This window comes from Nicotiana tomentosiformis, unplaced genomic scaffold (genome assembly GCF_000390325.3).
Source record: "Nicotiana tomentosiformis unplaced genomic scaffold, ASM39032v3 Un00125, whole genome shotgun sequence".
NCBI lineage: Eukaryota > Viridiplantae > Streptophyta > Magnoliopsida > Solanales > Solanaceae > Nicotiana > Nicotiana tomentosiformis.
The window spans coordinates 2471-19222 of record NW_027174684.1 but is presented as its reverse complement, the minus strand read 5'-3'; the positions used below and the strand labels follow the sequence as shown (position 1 = coordinate 19222).

Here is a 16752-nt window from a genome sequence, read left to right as displayed (position 1 = left end):
TCTGCGGTGCCGCTGGTGCGGCTGTAAATTCGCAGATGCGGTTCCAGGCCTGGCTAGCTGAGTTCGCAGATGCGGACTCTTTATCACAAAGGCATGTGCGCAGGTGCGCCTCCTTGTCCGCAGATGCAGAAATTCTGGCAGAATCATTTAAGTCGAGGGTTTGGCCATTTTCTTCATATTTTGAGTTTTAGAGTTCGGTTTTTGGAGCTTCCTTGTGGGTTTTTCAAGTAAAACGATTGGGTAAGTGTTCTTCACCTAGAATTTAATATATTCCATGACTTTATCTTCATTTTTATTATTTAAATTGTGTTTTGAGTTGACAAAACTGGAGGTTTTTGAAGAAAAATTCCAAAATAAAAAATCATGATTTGAGGGACGAAATGGTATCGAAATTTGATAATTTTAGTATGGTTGAACCCGTATCGGAATGGGTGTTCGGGTTTTGTGAAAATTGTCGGGTTTCAAGGTGCGGGCCTGGGGGTCGACTTTTGGGTCAATTTTTAGATATTGATAAAGATTGAGGCTTTATGATCCGGAATAGTTTCTTATGAGTTTTATTTGTGCTTTGAGGTATTTTGGTTAGATTTAAGCCGCCCAGAGGTCATTTCACCCGAGAAGTTCATTTTAGAGTACCGGTCTGTCTTCTTTGAGGTAAGTATCTTGCCTAACTTTGTGTGGGGGAACTACCCCTTAAGGTTTGAGTCTTCTATGCTAATTGTCGTCCCTGTACGCGAGGTGACTAGTACGTGCTCGGACTTATTTGTGAAAACTGGCCTTTTAGGGTTCTTAGGTCTTTGTATTCACTGATTATGCATTTGTTATGTTATGAATACGTCTCTTAATTACTAGTTTCACCTTTACCTGCTTTAATTAGAATTAATTTCTTCATGATCCGCCCTTGATGCTTATTTGAGTCATTTGTGCCTTAACTGAAATTGTTATCTCTTCTATTGCCATGCTATCCTTCCCCTAACTGCTTATTTTTATTTGAAGTTATAATTATCTCTTTTGTAATTGTTCATCCTTAATTGAGACTAAAATTATCTTTCTGCTGCTTATCCTTAATTGAATTTGTTATGTCTCTTTTGTAATTGCCCGACCTTAAAAGAAGTTTAGATATCCTATATCTTAGTTGGCTTGTCCTTATTTGGAATCATTCGACTTGTGTTAGCTCCCTTGTTGTTGAACTGTACATTGCGGGCCATTGTTACATATTACTTCCTTTCTTAATAAGTTGTTCTTATTATTACTAGCATTCTCTATTGTGGCCACTCCTTGTGAATTCATTTCCTCTGTTCCCTTGAGTTCTGGAATTGTTGAGTTGATTTATTTCTCATACCCTTGTATTAGTGTTATTGTTGTTGTTGTACTTGTTGTTCTTGCATATTTACTTTGGGACTACAAGGTGGTACCTCAGGAGATCCCCTGTTGAGCATTTACTTTTGGGACAACGAGACGGTATCTCGAGAGTGCCCTTTGTTGACATCTCTTTGTTATGGGGTTGCATGAGGTTTCTGCCATGCTATTATTATTATTGATATTTGCACATGCGACGTGAAAAGGCGGGATACATATATGTGGGTTGCGCATGTGGCAAGACAAGGTGGGAACATTATTATACAATGTGGCGTGACAAGGCGGGCATTTAATTTACTATTGCACACGTGGCGAGACAAGGTGGGCTATGTCAGGGATTGATTTGTGATAGCCTGGGGGAATTCTTGTTGTTGATATTTGTGTAGTGGTACACTTACCTGTGTGAGCTTATCTTGTGAATGTTGTAAGAAAATATTCTACGTGTTGTCCGTTCTTTTTCCTTATGCTCACTAGCTGGTATGAACTATGTTAGGACACTTGCACAATTATACACGTAGTTAAGCACTCTTAACGGATAAGAGGATTTCTTGATATTGTTGAGTATAAATGCACACCCTTGCTTACTTGCCTTCTATGTGAGAATGGCTCTATTTGGCACGCGAGTCGTCAGTGCGGTTATGAGGTGTAATGAGGGCACATGATGCTAAGTGTTAGGGTTCAGGTATTGATACCCATGAGTTGTGATTTGTCCAAGGTTCAGTACCTTGTGGAGTTTGTTGACTAAAACCAGATATGAAAGCGGTCGTTGTTGCTGAGTTATTATTTGTTCTTGCTGTATCTGTGATTTCGGATTTAGGTTGTGTTTACGTTCACCCTTCTGTGTCATTTTTATGGTATTTCGCTGATACTTGTTGTTGTCCTTTCCTATTGCAATTACGGTATAGTTAGTCATATTGCGTAGTCTTTATGTAGATATTATACTCTGTTGTTTCTATACTTATACTTTGTTCAGGTCATTTAGTCCAGTAGGTATCTTGACTGTTCCTCATCACTAATCCACTGAGGTCAGTCTTGATAATTGCTGGGTACCGTCGTGGTGTACTCATACTACACTCTTGCACATTTTTGCGCAGATCCAGGTATTTCGAAGTCAGTTGATCATTAGCTTGTTGTGCGGATTGTTGCTACGGAGACTCAAGGTAAACGTGTTGCTGCATTCGCAGGCTTCAGATTCATCTCCCTATTTTGTATTCACATTGTTTTACCTATTTCCAAACAGTTGTATTTAGAAATTTGTAGCAATCTCTGTAGAGCTTATGACTTGTACTACCAGTTTTGGGAATTGTAATTTTTTATAAATAATTCCATTTCAAGTTGTCAGATGTTATTTATTATGGTTGTTATTCGGTAAATGTTAGGCTTACCTAGTCCCTAAGACTAGGTTCCATCACGATATCCAACGGAGGGGAAATTGGGTCGTGAGAAGTTGGTATCAGAGCTCTAGGTTCATAGGCACTACGAGTCATAAGCGAGTTTAGTGGAGTCTTGGAGATCGGTACAGAGACGATTGTACTTATCTTCGAGAGGCTACGGAACTATTAGGAGAGTTTCACTTCCTTCATTCTTATCGTGCAAGTTCATTGATATCGAAGTTTGAACTTTTATTATTCCATTCTCTCACAGATGGTTAGGACACGAGTTGCAGTCGCTGATGACGTTACCCCCGGAGTAGATGTCACTAGGGGTAGAGGTAGAGCCAGAAGAGGAGCATGCGCCGCAGCTAGAGCATCCACCAGAGCAGCAGTTGAGGAGCAGCCAGTAGCTCCGGTTGGGTGACAGGTACCGGAGGTGCCTGCTATTAACCCCGGACTTCAGGAGACATTAGCATAGTTCCTGATCATGTTTGGTACATTGGCTCAGGCGGGGTTGATTCCGGTTGCACCAGCTATTTCATAGACCGGGGGAGGAGCTCAGACTCCCGCCGCCCACACTCCAGAGCAGCGAGTTCATGTTGATTAGTTTCCAGGTGTCATGACGACATAGCCTGTAGTCCTAGTTCAGCCCGTGGTTAGGGCAGCAACATCTGAGGAAGAACAACTTAGACTTGAGAAGTACAAGAAGTACCACCCTCCTACCTTCAGTGGATTGGAGACAGATGATGCCCAGGGTTTTCTGGAGGAGTTTCACCGCATTCTCCATACTATGGGTATTGTGGAGACGAGCGGTGTTGCTTTTACTACGTTCCAGCTCATGGGAGCGACTTATTAGTGGTGGCGGGCGTATGAGTTGGGTAGCCCGGCAGAGTCAGCTTCACTTACATGGGTTCAGTTTTCAGAGATGTTCCTGAGAGAGTTTGTACCTCAGTCCCTTTGAGATATATGGCACGCAGAGTTTGAGTAGCTACGCCAGGGCACTATGTCAGTGTTAGAGTATGCCGTTAGATTCAGTGATTTGTCTAGACATGCACCTCTTTTGGTCACTACAGTTAGAGAGCGTTTCCGTAGATTCATTGAGGGGCTCAGGCATGATATTTGGTTCAGCATGGCTCGGGAGTTAGAGTCGAATATTTTATTTCAGTATGTAGTAGGGATCGCTCGCCGAGTAGAGGGTATGTGGGATCAGGAGAGAGGAGCCATGAGAGGTCAGGAGAGAGAGGACAGGGAGGCGATAAGGCCTCGTAGATCGGACAGATCTACTGGTCCTTATTTTGGAGGCAAGGTACGACATAGTAGAGGATTTGCTGGTCAGCCAGCTCAGTTTGCACTTCAGGCTTCGCGCAGTGTATCAGGTGCTCATTGGTCTCAAAGTACCCGTATCGCATAGTTCCCATAGACACATTAGCAGAGAGGTTGCTTCGAGTGTGGAAATACCAACCACACGGTGAGAGATTGTTCTAGACTCCGGACAGGTGTGTCACAGCGGAGTATTCAGGCGAGTAGAGGGTGCCCAAGAGGGGAAGGCTCGGCCCTTTGATGTGTTTCATATAGTAGGCTTGAGGCAACTGCTTCAGATGATGTCATCCAGGTATGCTTTTGATTTGTAACAAAGGGGCACCATTCGTATTTTGATTCGGTTCTGCTTATCGGGGCGAGTTCCCCTATTTGTTGTCCCACCTATGGGTGAGTTCATGACCTAGTATTATGTTAATGTATTTGCCCATATTGGGAGATTCTATGAGTGATATCCGTGTCTATTGTTGTTTTAATTCATTATTGAAAGTTACGAGACTAGAAGTGAGTTCATGTTGTCTATTATGGCAGGTTTGATGTTATTTCTGAGTAATTTGGTTACGATTTGTGATTTGATACTCTACCGGGGTAAGAGTTCAGTAAGTGTTGTGACTTTATTGGCAGAATTGATTTAGTGGAATATTTCAATTGGTATGATGTGTATTTAGCTTGTGATTCAGAGTTGAGGGTGAGACCATCGCGATTCCATGTCATTTGATATGTTTGAGCCCGGCTGCGTGCCGCGGTGGAAGTTATATCAGGATGAGATCCTTGTGATTTGATTATATACTTTAATTTTTCCTTTTAAATTGAAGGGCCGCACTTGCGAAGGCGCATGTGCGAAGGAGAGAAGCGCAGGTGCGGAGAAGGCGCATGTGTGACGTACAAATCGCGGAAGCGAAGAGCCGACTTAGGGAAAAAGCCGCATCTGCAATACCTTTTCCGCAGAAGTAGCTAGCTAGTTCTAGGTATGAAAAACCTAGTTAGACAGAACCTTAAAAATGGACGAGGCTCAGTTCATTTTAGTCCGTTTTTCTTCCATGTTTGGACGATTTCAGAGCTTTTTGAGAGGGGATTTCAACTAGCAATTGGAAGGTAAGTTAATTCTACAAACCTTGAGTTAAATACATAGATTATGGGTAGATTATAACTGGTAAATCTTAGAAATCATGGGTTTAGATGAAAAACCTAGATTTTTATAAAAATGAGATTTTAACCAAGAAAATGGTTATGGAATTGGATAGAAATTATATATTTGAATTCTTGAGATTATGGGCAACGTTTTCCTCCAAAAGTATCCAGAATCCGGGCACGTGGGCTCGTGGTGAATTTTAGAAATTTTACCATTTTAGATAGGGTAATTTATTTATGAGTCTAATTTCTAATTATTGAACATATATTAATTATTTTATATAACCTTTGGATAGTTTCGGATTTTTCGGCATCGAATTGAGGTTTTTACGCGACATTTTGATCGAAAAGTGGACTTTGAGACAAGTTAAGTCTCTTGTCTAATCTTGTGAGGGGGAAATTACCCCATAGGTGATTAAATTAATAACTGTTGCTAATTGGGGGGGGGGGGGGGAGGGCTACGTATGCACGAGGTGACGAGAGTCCGTACGTAGCTACTATCTATGTTAAAGTCCGGGTAGTTTAGGACTCAAAGCATGAATTATGTGCGTAAATTGTATCCGTTATTTAATTAAATTATTTGAACTATATTGTGAAATTTTAGGGAAATATAGTACAAGATGGAAACCTCATACACTTAATTTTTTGTTTAAATTAATTAATTGTTAAAAAAAATTGTTCATCCTCTCGAATTAATCTTATATAAATATACTCTCATTCCGTAGGTACATAAGAAAATGTCATCCTTTCTTGTGGAGTGGGACGAACGCCTCGGTAGTATAGATGCATCTATGGATCGCGTCGCACGTCCCTCGGTAGTGTACACGATACTATGGATCGGGCCGTACTGCCTCGGTAGAAATCGTGCCTAATAATAATAATAATAATTACACGACGCCTTGATATTTAATTGCAGCTTGTAAATTTAATTAATAGATTAGAAATTGTTGCATTTGAAGGAATTTAATTATTTCTGTTGGTTAAATAAGATTATTGTTAGACTTATGAATCATGTTGATTTAAATAATTCTATATTTTATTTCAATTAGTATTATTGAACCTTAGTGAGTGTCAAAGTCGACCTCTCGTCTCTACCTCTTCGAGATTAGGTTTGATACTTACTAGGTACACGTTTTTTACGTACTCATGCTACACTTGCTGCACTTTTTGTGCAGGACCTGAGACAGGTGCTATAGTTGGACCTATCGGCGCGCACCCACGATATCCAGAGGCTTAGTGGTGAGGTGCCCTTCTGAGCCATTCTGCAGCAACCAGTGCCTCTTCCTGAAATTTTTATTCCGTCTACTTTATTTTAGACAGTATTTGGAATTTTTTGTATTATCTACTAGATGCTCATACACTTATGACACTAGGTCTTGGCACACACACTAGTAGAATGTTTGGATTTAAATTCTGTTCTTGGTTATTTTAATTTACTAAATCTTTCCATATTGTCTAAATTCTTGCAAGTAAAAAGAGTTTAATTACTCGGTTAATTTTAAAAGAATTGAATATGGGTTTAAATTACTAGTTGGCTTGCCTAGCTATAGTGTTGGGCGCCATCACGACCTATAGGTGAAAATTGGGTCGTGACAATATGGTTTCAGAGCCCTAGGTTCACGTGGGTCTCACAAGTTATGAGCAGGCCTAACAGAGTCTTGCGGATCGGTACAGAGACATCTGTACTTATCTTCGAGAGGCTATAGGGTGTTAGGAAACTATCTTTCTTCATCTTCCATCGTGCAATTGATGTTTTACTAAATATCTTTCTCTTATTCTCTCACAGATGGTGACAACGCGCTCTAATGAGGATCCATACCAGGGAAGAGCTACTCCCCTAGTTGCTAGAGGCCAAGGGAGGGCTCCAGCCCATGGTAGGGGACGAGGATGTCCCAGGACTGTTCCAGTTATGCCGGCAGTGGGTCAAGTAGAGGATCCCATCATTAAGGAATAGGGTGAGGTGCCTGTGGCAGAGCCAGCTCTAGTGGATTTCACCTCTGCACTGGGATTCCAGGATGTCATGGGTCGTATGTTGCGGTTCATGGATACTATGACTCAGGTCGGTTTATTTCCGGCAGACCCGGCCACATCTTAGGCGGGCAGGGGAGAACAGACCCCTACCGCAAAGGCTCATGGGTAGGCAGCTGCTGTATATCAGACCCAGGGTGCACTACCCGTGGGTGGAGCCCAGCCAGTGGCGACAGCTATACCTGAGCCCAAGCCAGCTGCAGCCACTAATCCGCAAAAACTATTGGACAGATGGACTAGACTACATCCTCCTGTCTTTGGGGGTGAGTGACATGAGGATCCCCAGGAATTTATTGATCGGTGAAGGGACAAACTGCACAACATGAGGATATTGGAGTCTCATGGGGTAGACATTGCTACTTTTCAGCTAGAGGGCTGAGCCCGTAGATGGTGGAAGTCTTATATTCTTGGCAGACCAGCAGATTCTCCTCCCATGACTTAGGGCAGGTTCACCCGTATTTTCCTGGATAGGTATATTCCACCCTCCCAGAAGGAAGAGTTGAGGTTGCAGTTTGAGCAGCTCCAGCAGGGTCAGATATTAGTGAGCGATTATGATGCGAGGTTCTCTAAGTTATCTCGCCATACACTTATGATACTCCCTACTGAGGTGGAGAGAGTGTGGATATTTGTTGCGCGTTTACATACTGGCATTCAGGCCACTATGGCTCGAGAGGTTGAGATGTGTACTTCTTATGAGCTAGTCGTGGAGATAGCCCGGAGGATTGAGGGTGTGCATCAGCATAGCCGAGAGAAGGTTATGAGAGATAAGCGGTTTAGATATTCTAGAGAGTTCAGAGGTGCTCCGTCTGGGGGCAGCGGTCAGTTCGTGAGAGGGAACTCTAGCAGGCCCCCATATCCAGCACCACCGCCTCATCAGGGTCCTCTAGTGTGACCTTATTTTAGTGTTATGCCAGAGAGTTCTTATCGCCCACTAGCTATTCAGGGTCATTCCAGTGGGTATTCCGATTCCCAGGGTCAGACTCCTAGTCACTATCCCATTGCACCGAAGAGTTGTCACATGCGGAGATTTTGCCCCAAACTTCGGGTAGACCAGTGCAGTAGGGTCAACAGCCTGTGATTACCGCACCAGGAACTCCACCAGTTGTCCGACCTCAAAGAGGTAGAGGACAGGTAGGTAGGGGTCGTCTTAGAGGTGGAGGTCAGCCAGGCGGAGGCCAGCCAGTTGGCGCTCCATCTCGGTTCTATGCTTTTTCGGCCAGACCAGATGTAGAGGCCTCATATGCAGTGATTACATGTATTATTTCTGTTTGCGGCAAAGATGCCTCCGTATTACTTGATCCAGGATCTACATATTCATATGTGTCCTCTCTATTTGCTCAATTTCTGGATGTTTCTCGTGATTCCTTGAGTACTCATATTTATGTGTCCACTCCTATGGGCGATTTTGTTGTTGTGAATCGAATCTACCAGTCTTGTATTATTATATTTTGTGGTTATGAAACTATAGTAGATTTCCTATTGCTTGAGATGATCGATTTTGAAATTATCCTGGGCATGGACTGGTTATCTCCATATCATGCCATCCTAGATTGCCATGCCAAGACTGTTACCTTGGCTTTTCCAGAATTTCCTAGGTTGGAGTGGAAGGGTTCGTCTGGTAGTGCATCTAATCAGGTAATTTCTTTTATGAAGGCTCAACAAATGGTTGAGAAGGGTTGTTTGGCTTATCTAGCCTATGTTCGGGATACTACTGCAGAGACTCCAACTATTGACTTAGTGCCTGTAGTTCGAGAGTTCTCCGATGTATTTCCTTCAGACCTTCCAGGCATGCCACCCGATCGTGATATTGATTTTTGTTTTGACTTTGCTCCAGATACCCAGCCTATATCTATCCCACCGTATCGCATGGATCTGAAAGAATTTAAAGAATTGAAAGAACAACTTGAGGAGTTACTAGCCAAAGGGTTCGTCAGACCGGTATTATTTGTGAAGAAGAAGGATAGTACTATGCGGATGTGTATTGATTATCGACAATTGAACAAAGTCACTATTAAGAACAAGTACTCGTTGTCACGTATTGATGATCTATTTGACCAGTTGCAGGGTGCTAGGGTGTTCTCTAAGATCAACTTTAGGTCGGGGTACCATCAGTTGAAGATTCGGGATTCTGATGTTCCGAAGACTGCTTTCCGGACTAGATATGGTCATTATGAGTTTCTGGTGATGTCCTTTGGTTTGACTAACGCCCCAACGTTTATGGATTTGATGAACAGGATATTAAGTCCATGTATTGATTCGTTTGTCATTGTCTTCATTGATGATATCTTGATCTACTCATGCAGTAAGGAGGAGCACGAGTAGCATATGAGAGTGGTGCTTCAGACGCTGCGGGAACAAAAACTATACGCTAAGTTCTCTAAAAGTGAGTTTTGGCTAGAGTCTGTAGCATTTTGAGGCACATTGTATCAGACGAGGTTATTAAGGTTGATACCAAAAAGATTAAGGCAGTTCAAAATTGGCATCGTCCCACTTCGGCGACTGAGATCAAGAGTTTTCTCGGTTTAGCAGATTATTATCGTCAGTTCGTGGAAGGTTTTTCATCTATTACAGCACCTTTGACCAAATTAACCCAGAAGGGAGCTCCGTTTTGATGGTCTGGTGATTGTGAGGTGAGTTTTTAGGAGCTCAAGACAGCATTGACCACAACACCAGTGTTAGTATTGCCTTCCGGTTCAGGGATGTATATAATATATTATGACGCTTCACGCGCTGGCTTGGGTTATGTATTGATGCAGGAAGGGTGAGTTATTGCATATGCTTCACGTCAGCTGAATCCCCACGAGAAGAATTATCCGATACATGATTTGGAGTTAGTTGCTGGATATTTCAGAGCCCGGCCGCGTTCTTGCATGTGTCGTAGCTCAATCTTCACTAATTGAGTAGGTCAAGGCTCGCCAGTATGATGATCCACACTTAATGGTTCTTCAAAAAACGGTACTACGGGGTGGTGCCAAGAAAGTTGCTATTGGCGCGGATGGTGTTCTACAGCTCCAGGATCGTCTATATGTTCCTAATGTGGATGGATTGAGGAAAAAGATCCTAGAGGAAGCGCACAGTTCTCGGTATTCTATTCATCTAGGTGCTACGAATATGTATCGTGGCCTGAGGCAGCATTATTGGTGGCGACGAATGAAAAAGAACATCGTTGAGCATGTAGCTAGGTGTCTAAATTGCCATCAAGTGAAATATGAGCACCAGAGGCCAGGTTGCCTACTTCAGCAGATGACTATACCAGAGTGGAAATGGGAACGCATCACTATGGACTTTGTAGTTGGATTGCCGCGGACCTTGCGGAAGTTTGATGCAGTTTGGGAGATTGTTGACAAGTTGACCAAGTCGGCACACTTTATTCCGATTGTGACTACGTATACTTCAGAGAGGTTGGCCCAGATATATATTAAGGAGATAGTTCGGTTGCACGGTGTGCCAATTTACATCATATCAGATAGGGGCCCTCAATTTACTTCACATTTCTGGAGAGCAGTACATAATGAATTGGGGACCCGTGTAGAGCTCAGCACAGCCTTTCATCCGCAGACCGACAGGGCAGTCAGAGCGGACAGTTCAGATTTTAGAGGATATGCTCAGGGCATGTGTGATTGACTTTGGAGGTCAGTGGGATCATTTCTTGCCTTTGGCCAAGTTTTCTTATAATAACAGTTACTAATTCAGCATCAAGATGGCTCCATTGAGGCTTTATATGGTCGGCGATATCGATCGCCCATCGGATGGTTTGATCCCGGTGAGGCTAATTTATATGGTACTGATTTGGTGAAAGATGCCTTGGAAAAGGTAAAGTTGATTCAGGAGCAACTTCGTACATCACAATCCAGACAGAAGAGTTATGCGGATCAGAAAGTGCGTGATTTATCATTTATGATGGGTGAAAAAGTTCTCTTGAAAGTTTCACCTATGAAGGAAATCATGAGATTTGGGAAAAAAGGGAAATTGAACCGAAGGTTTATAGGCCCATTTGAGGTGTTGAGACGAGTTAGGGAGGTTGTTATGAGCTTCCCTTGCCTCCCAATCTATCAGGAGTTCATCCGATTTTCCATGTATCTATGCTCTGGAAGTATCATGCCGACCTATCACATGTGTTAGACTTCAGAACAGTTCAACTAGATAATAGTTTGGTCTATGAAGAAGAACTAGTTGCCATTGTTGATAAACATGTTCGCTAGTTGAGGTCCAAGAGAATTTCTGTAGTAAAAGTCCAGTGGAGGGGCCAACCAGTTGAGGAAGCGACTTTGGTGGCCGAGGAAAACATGCGGAGCAGATATCCACACTTAATCAGCACTCCAGGTACAATTCTAAACCCGTTCGAGGACGAACGTTTGTTTAAGAGGTGGAGAATGTATTGATCCAACCGGTCATTTTGACTTTTAGAACCCCGTTCCCCTAAATAAAACTCATTGTATGTGCTTTTATTGATTTATGACTTGCGGGGATGGTTGGTTTGGGATTTGAAAGTGTTTGGATTGAAATCGGAACACTTGGTTCCTTAGTTTGGGTTTAAAAGTCCAAGTTTGACTTCGGTCAACATTTTTAGAAAACGCCCCCGGAATTGAGAATTGATGGTTCTAATAAGTTCATATGATGATTTCGGACTTGGGCGTATGTTCGAATTGGGTTTTGGATAACCCGGGAGCATTTCCGCGCTTAATAGTGAAAATCAACTATTTGAAGGTTTAAAGTTCTTTAAATTTGGTTTGGAGTAAGTTTTGGAGTAATCGAGGTCCGTTTGAAATTCCGAGTTTAGGAATAGTTCCGTATGGTGATTTAAGACTTGCACGCAAAATTTGGTATCATTCCGAGTAGTATAAGTAAGTTTTGGCGCGTTCGGAGTAAGTTTGAAAATTTTGAAATTTCTAAGTTGAATCAATTTGGTTTGAGGTATGATTCTTAGTTTTGATGTTGTTTTACGAGTTTCGAGTGTTCGAGCAAGTCCGTTTTATGATTTCAAACTTTTTGGTAAGTTCAGGTGGGGCCTCGGGGGCCCCGAGGGCCCCGAGCGTTAATCGGACGAGGCTCGTACTAAGTTGGAAATTGAGAGCCAAAGCTGAAGCTCCCTAGTTCTGTCAGAAACGTAGACGCGGAAAAAGGGCCGCACCTGCGAAGGCGCGGATGTGAAGGAAAGAAGCGCAGGTGTGGAGAAGGCACAGGTGCGACGTACAAGTCGCAGAAGCGAAGGGCCGGCTTAGGGGAAAAGCCGCATATGCGGAGCCGCAGAAGCGGCTAGCTAGCCGCAAGTGCGAAAAACCTGGTTGGACAGAACCTTAAAAACGGACGAGGCTCAGTTCATTTTAGTTCGTTTTTCTTCCATGTTTCGGCGATTTCAGAGCTTTTTGAGAGTGGATTTCAACTAGCAATTGGAAGGTAAGTTAATTCTATACACCTTGAGTTAAATATATAGATTATGGGTAGATTATAACTGGTAAATCTTAGAAATCATGGGTTTAGATGAAAAACCTAGATTTTTATAAAAATGAGATTTTAACCACGAAAATGGTTATGGAATTGGATAGAAATTATATATTTGAGTTCTTGAGATTATGGGCAAAGTTTTCCTCCAAAAGTATCCAGAATCCGGGCACGTGGGCTCTTGTCTAATCTTGTGAGGGGGAAATTACCCCATAGGTGATTAAATTAATAATTGTTGCTAATTGTGGGGGGCTACGTACGCACGAGGTGACCAGAGTCCGTACGTAGCTACTATCTATGTTAAAGTCCGGGTAGTTTAGGACTCAAAGCATGAATTATGTGCGTAAATTGTATCCTTTATTTAATTAAATTATTTGAACTATATTGTGAAATTTTAGGGAAATATAGTACAAGATGGAAACCTCATACACTTAATTTTCTGTTTAAATTAATTAATTATTAAAAGAAATTGTTCATCCTCTCGAATTAATCTTATATAAATATACTCTCGTTCCGGAGGTACATAAGAAAATGTCATCCTTTCTTGTGGAGCGGGCCGAATGCCTTGGCAGTATAGACGCATCTATGGATCACGTCGCACGTCCCTCGGTAGTGTACACGATACTATGGATCGGGCCGTACTGCCTCGGTAGAAATCCTGCCTAATAATAATAATAATAATAATAATAATAATAATAATAATAATAATAATTACACGACGCCTTGATATTTAATTGCAGCTTGTAAATTTAATTAATAGATTAGAAATTGTTGCATTTGAAGGAATTTAATTATTTATGTTTGTTAAATAAGATTATTGTTAGACTTATGAATCATGTTGATTTAAATAATTCTACATTTTATTTCAATTAGTATTATTGAACCTTAGTGAGTGTCAAAGTCGACCTCTCGTCTCTACCTCTTCGAGATTAGGCTTGATACTTACTAGGTACACGTTGTTTACGTACTCATGCTACACTTGCTGCACTTTTTGTGCAGGACCTGAGACAGGTGCTATAGTTGGACCTATCGGCGCGCACCCACGATATCCAGAGGCTTAGTGGTGAGGTGCCATTCTGAGCCATTCTGCAGCAACTAGTGCCTCTTCCTGAAATTTTTATTCCGTCTACTTTATTTTAGACAGTATTTGGAAATTTTTGTATAATCTACTAGATGCTCATACACTTGTGACACCAGGTCTTGGCACACACACTAGTAGAATGTTTGGATTTTAATTATGTTCTTGGTTATTTTAATTTACTAAATCTTTCCATATTGTCTAAATTCTTGCAAGTAAGAAGAGTTTTATTACAAAATTCTTGTAGTGTTGGGCGTCATCATGACCTATAGGTGAAAATTGGGTCGTGACACATATAAAATACAAAATCGACAAACAAGGAATGAGGCATGACAAATCAAGGATTTAGTAAGTTCCAACAATTTTCCAATTTAATACATAAGGGTGTCTACGAATTTCAACCGATATAATTTGCACATATAAACTAAGTATATACTCGTCATCTCGCGTACATGGTTTTCAATTACACAATTTCCACATAAGACTCAATGCCTAAGGGAAAATTCTCCCACACAAGGGTAGGCAAGATACTTACCTTTTGAAGTTATGTCGATATTCCAAAATAATCTTCTTGCTTGAATTGACCTCAAGATAGCTCAAATCTATCCAAATTTATTGTATAACTTCATTAAAATTCATCGAAAATAATTCCGGATAATAAAACGTCGACTTAAAATGCTACTTTTAAAGGTCAATAAAAAGTTAACGCGGGGCCTGCCTCTCGAACCCGACAGAATTTTCACGAAATCCGAACACCCATTCCGATATGAGTTCAACCATACCAATTTTATCAAATTCCGATAACAACTCGACCTCTAAATCTTCAATTTAAGGTATAAACAATTTCTACCATTTTCAACCCAATTCACTAATTTCATGTATTTTAACCGAAATTGAGTTAGGAATTCTTACCCTAATATTTTCCTTGAAAAACTCTCGAAAAATCGCCTCACCCGAGCTTTCTTAGTCCAATAATGGAAGAATAAGACGAAGTCTCATTTTTGGACTTTGTTCTGCTGTCTAGGGGTTTGTTCTTCGCTTTCGTGACCTTCCCCTCGTGTTCGTAATGAACAATTTCCCCAATAGTCATTTTCAGAATTCTTCTCAGACAATCTCTAGTATAATGGTCATAAACTTTTGTACAAAACTCCAAATGATAAATGGTTTGACTTTATGGAAAATAAACACCAAGGACTACAACTTTTATTTTTTAACCATCTTCCAATTCCTTATAGATTGAGAGATATAAGCTTCCAAATCAGCCATGTGCAGCAGACATTTCTTCTTCGCGATTTCCAAACTCTTCCCAGACAGCCTGTAGTATATCCACCATAATATTTTGTACACAAATCTAAATTCCAAACGGTTTGAAGTTCTGAAAACGAGACACAAAGGGCTACAACATTTATTTTTAAGATCATCTCCAAATTCTTTATAGATTGCGAGATATAAGCTTCCAAGTAAGATGACGAACAACAGGAGTTCCATCTTCGCGAACGCGAAGAACAAAATCCCAGAAGCCAAATCCTTCTTCGCGAACGCGAGAGGCTCAAAACCAGACATCGGAAAACTAGCATCCAAAGTAGCCCAAAATGATCCGATAATACCCGAAACATATCCGAGGCCCCCGGGACCCCAACCAAATATACCAATGTGATGACCCAAAATGTCATCTTTAAATTTAATAAGTAATTCTGTGTTCTAAGAACTCGAAAAGCATCATGTATCATTCATCGACTTGCGTGCGCAGTCCGTACAATTTTTTGAAAAGTTTTTATGTGAAAAATAGATTAAAATGTGAAGGGAGAAGGGGTGGCTAGGACAATTGCCTTCACGTTCGCAAAGGGCATCTCGCGTTCGCGAAGGCCAAGCCAGGCAAGCTTCGCATTTGCGAAGTAGCCCTCGCATTCGCGAAGAGTAAAATTGGGCAGTAGGAATTTTTGCTTCGCGAATGCGAGGTACTGACCGCGTTCGTGAAGGGTAAAAATCCCAGAAACAGAACTTAAATTCAAGAAATGTGGTTTCGACCCATTTTCAACTCTTTTCCATTTTTGAGCTCGGGTAAGGCAAATTTTGGGCGATTGTCATGGGAAAATATTGGGGTAAGTGGTCCTTATCCTATATTGACTATATTTCATGATTTCATACTCATTTATATCATAAATCCGTGAATTTATGGGAAAAAAATCAGATTTTTATAAATTCTTCCAAAAACAAAAATTTAAGATTTGAAGGTCCATTTGATATCGGAATTGGATAATTTTTATATGGTTGAACTTGTAGAAGAACGGGTGTTTGTATTTCGCGAGTTTTTTTGAAATTTGAGACGTGGGTCCCATTGTCGAAATTTTTAATGAATTTCGGATTTTTATCCGAAAAATTAGTAAATTCATATGGAATTAATTCCTATGATTCGTATTGAGTATATCAAATTGTTTGTAAATAGATTTGAAGCTTTTGGAGACAAATTTAAAAGGAAAAGGTGTGGTCGAGTAATTAACTGGAATTTGCAAAGCGAGGTAAGTGTCGTGGTTAACCTTGACTTGAGGGAATAGAACCCTTAAATTATTTGTTATGTGATTTGCATGTGAATGACGTATAGGCGAGGTGACGAGTGTCTATACGTCGTCAAATTAATTGTTTGCTCGCTTACTTGAAAAATTATAAATTATTTTAAATCATTAATTAATTATTATAATAATTGTTTCTCTCCTATTCTTTGTCAAATATTAATTCTTGAATTCCTGCATTAATTATTACATGCTATTTGAATTATGTGCCTTAATTGTTATTTGAAATTTATCATATAATATATTAAACTGCATATTTTCTCTCTAATTTCTATAATAATTTGCTATTTGCCTTTGCTTGTTTCATAATTAAATCATAATTATTGTATGCTTGTTGTCTTATAATTTTATATTAATTGTTGCATTTATAGGGGAAATGTCTTCTATAAGAATTGATTATAATGAATATATTGGAGGATCGGGTTGCACGCCGCAACAAAATTAATTATAATAAATA

At 40.7% G+C, this 16752-nt stretch overlaps 1 protein-coding gene across 1 annotated transcript; it reads left to right on the top strand.

The window, feature by feature from the left end:
- Nucleotides 1–8720: 8720 nt before the first annotated feature.
- On the top strand, nt 8721–11018 carry LOC138903905 (uncharacterized; the record flags this gene model as incomplete). The annotated part of the gene is made up of 2 exons (XM_070192478.1): nt 8721–9143; nt 10899–11018. Coding segments are annotated over exons 1-2 (543 nt in total), but the record flags the coding sequence as incomplete, so codon positions are not given.
- Nucleotides 11019–16752: the final 5734 nt, after the last annotated feature.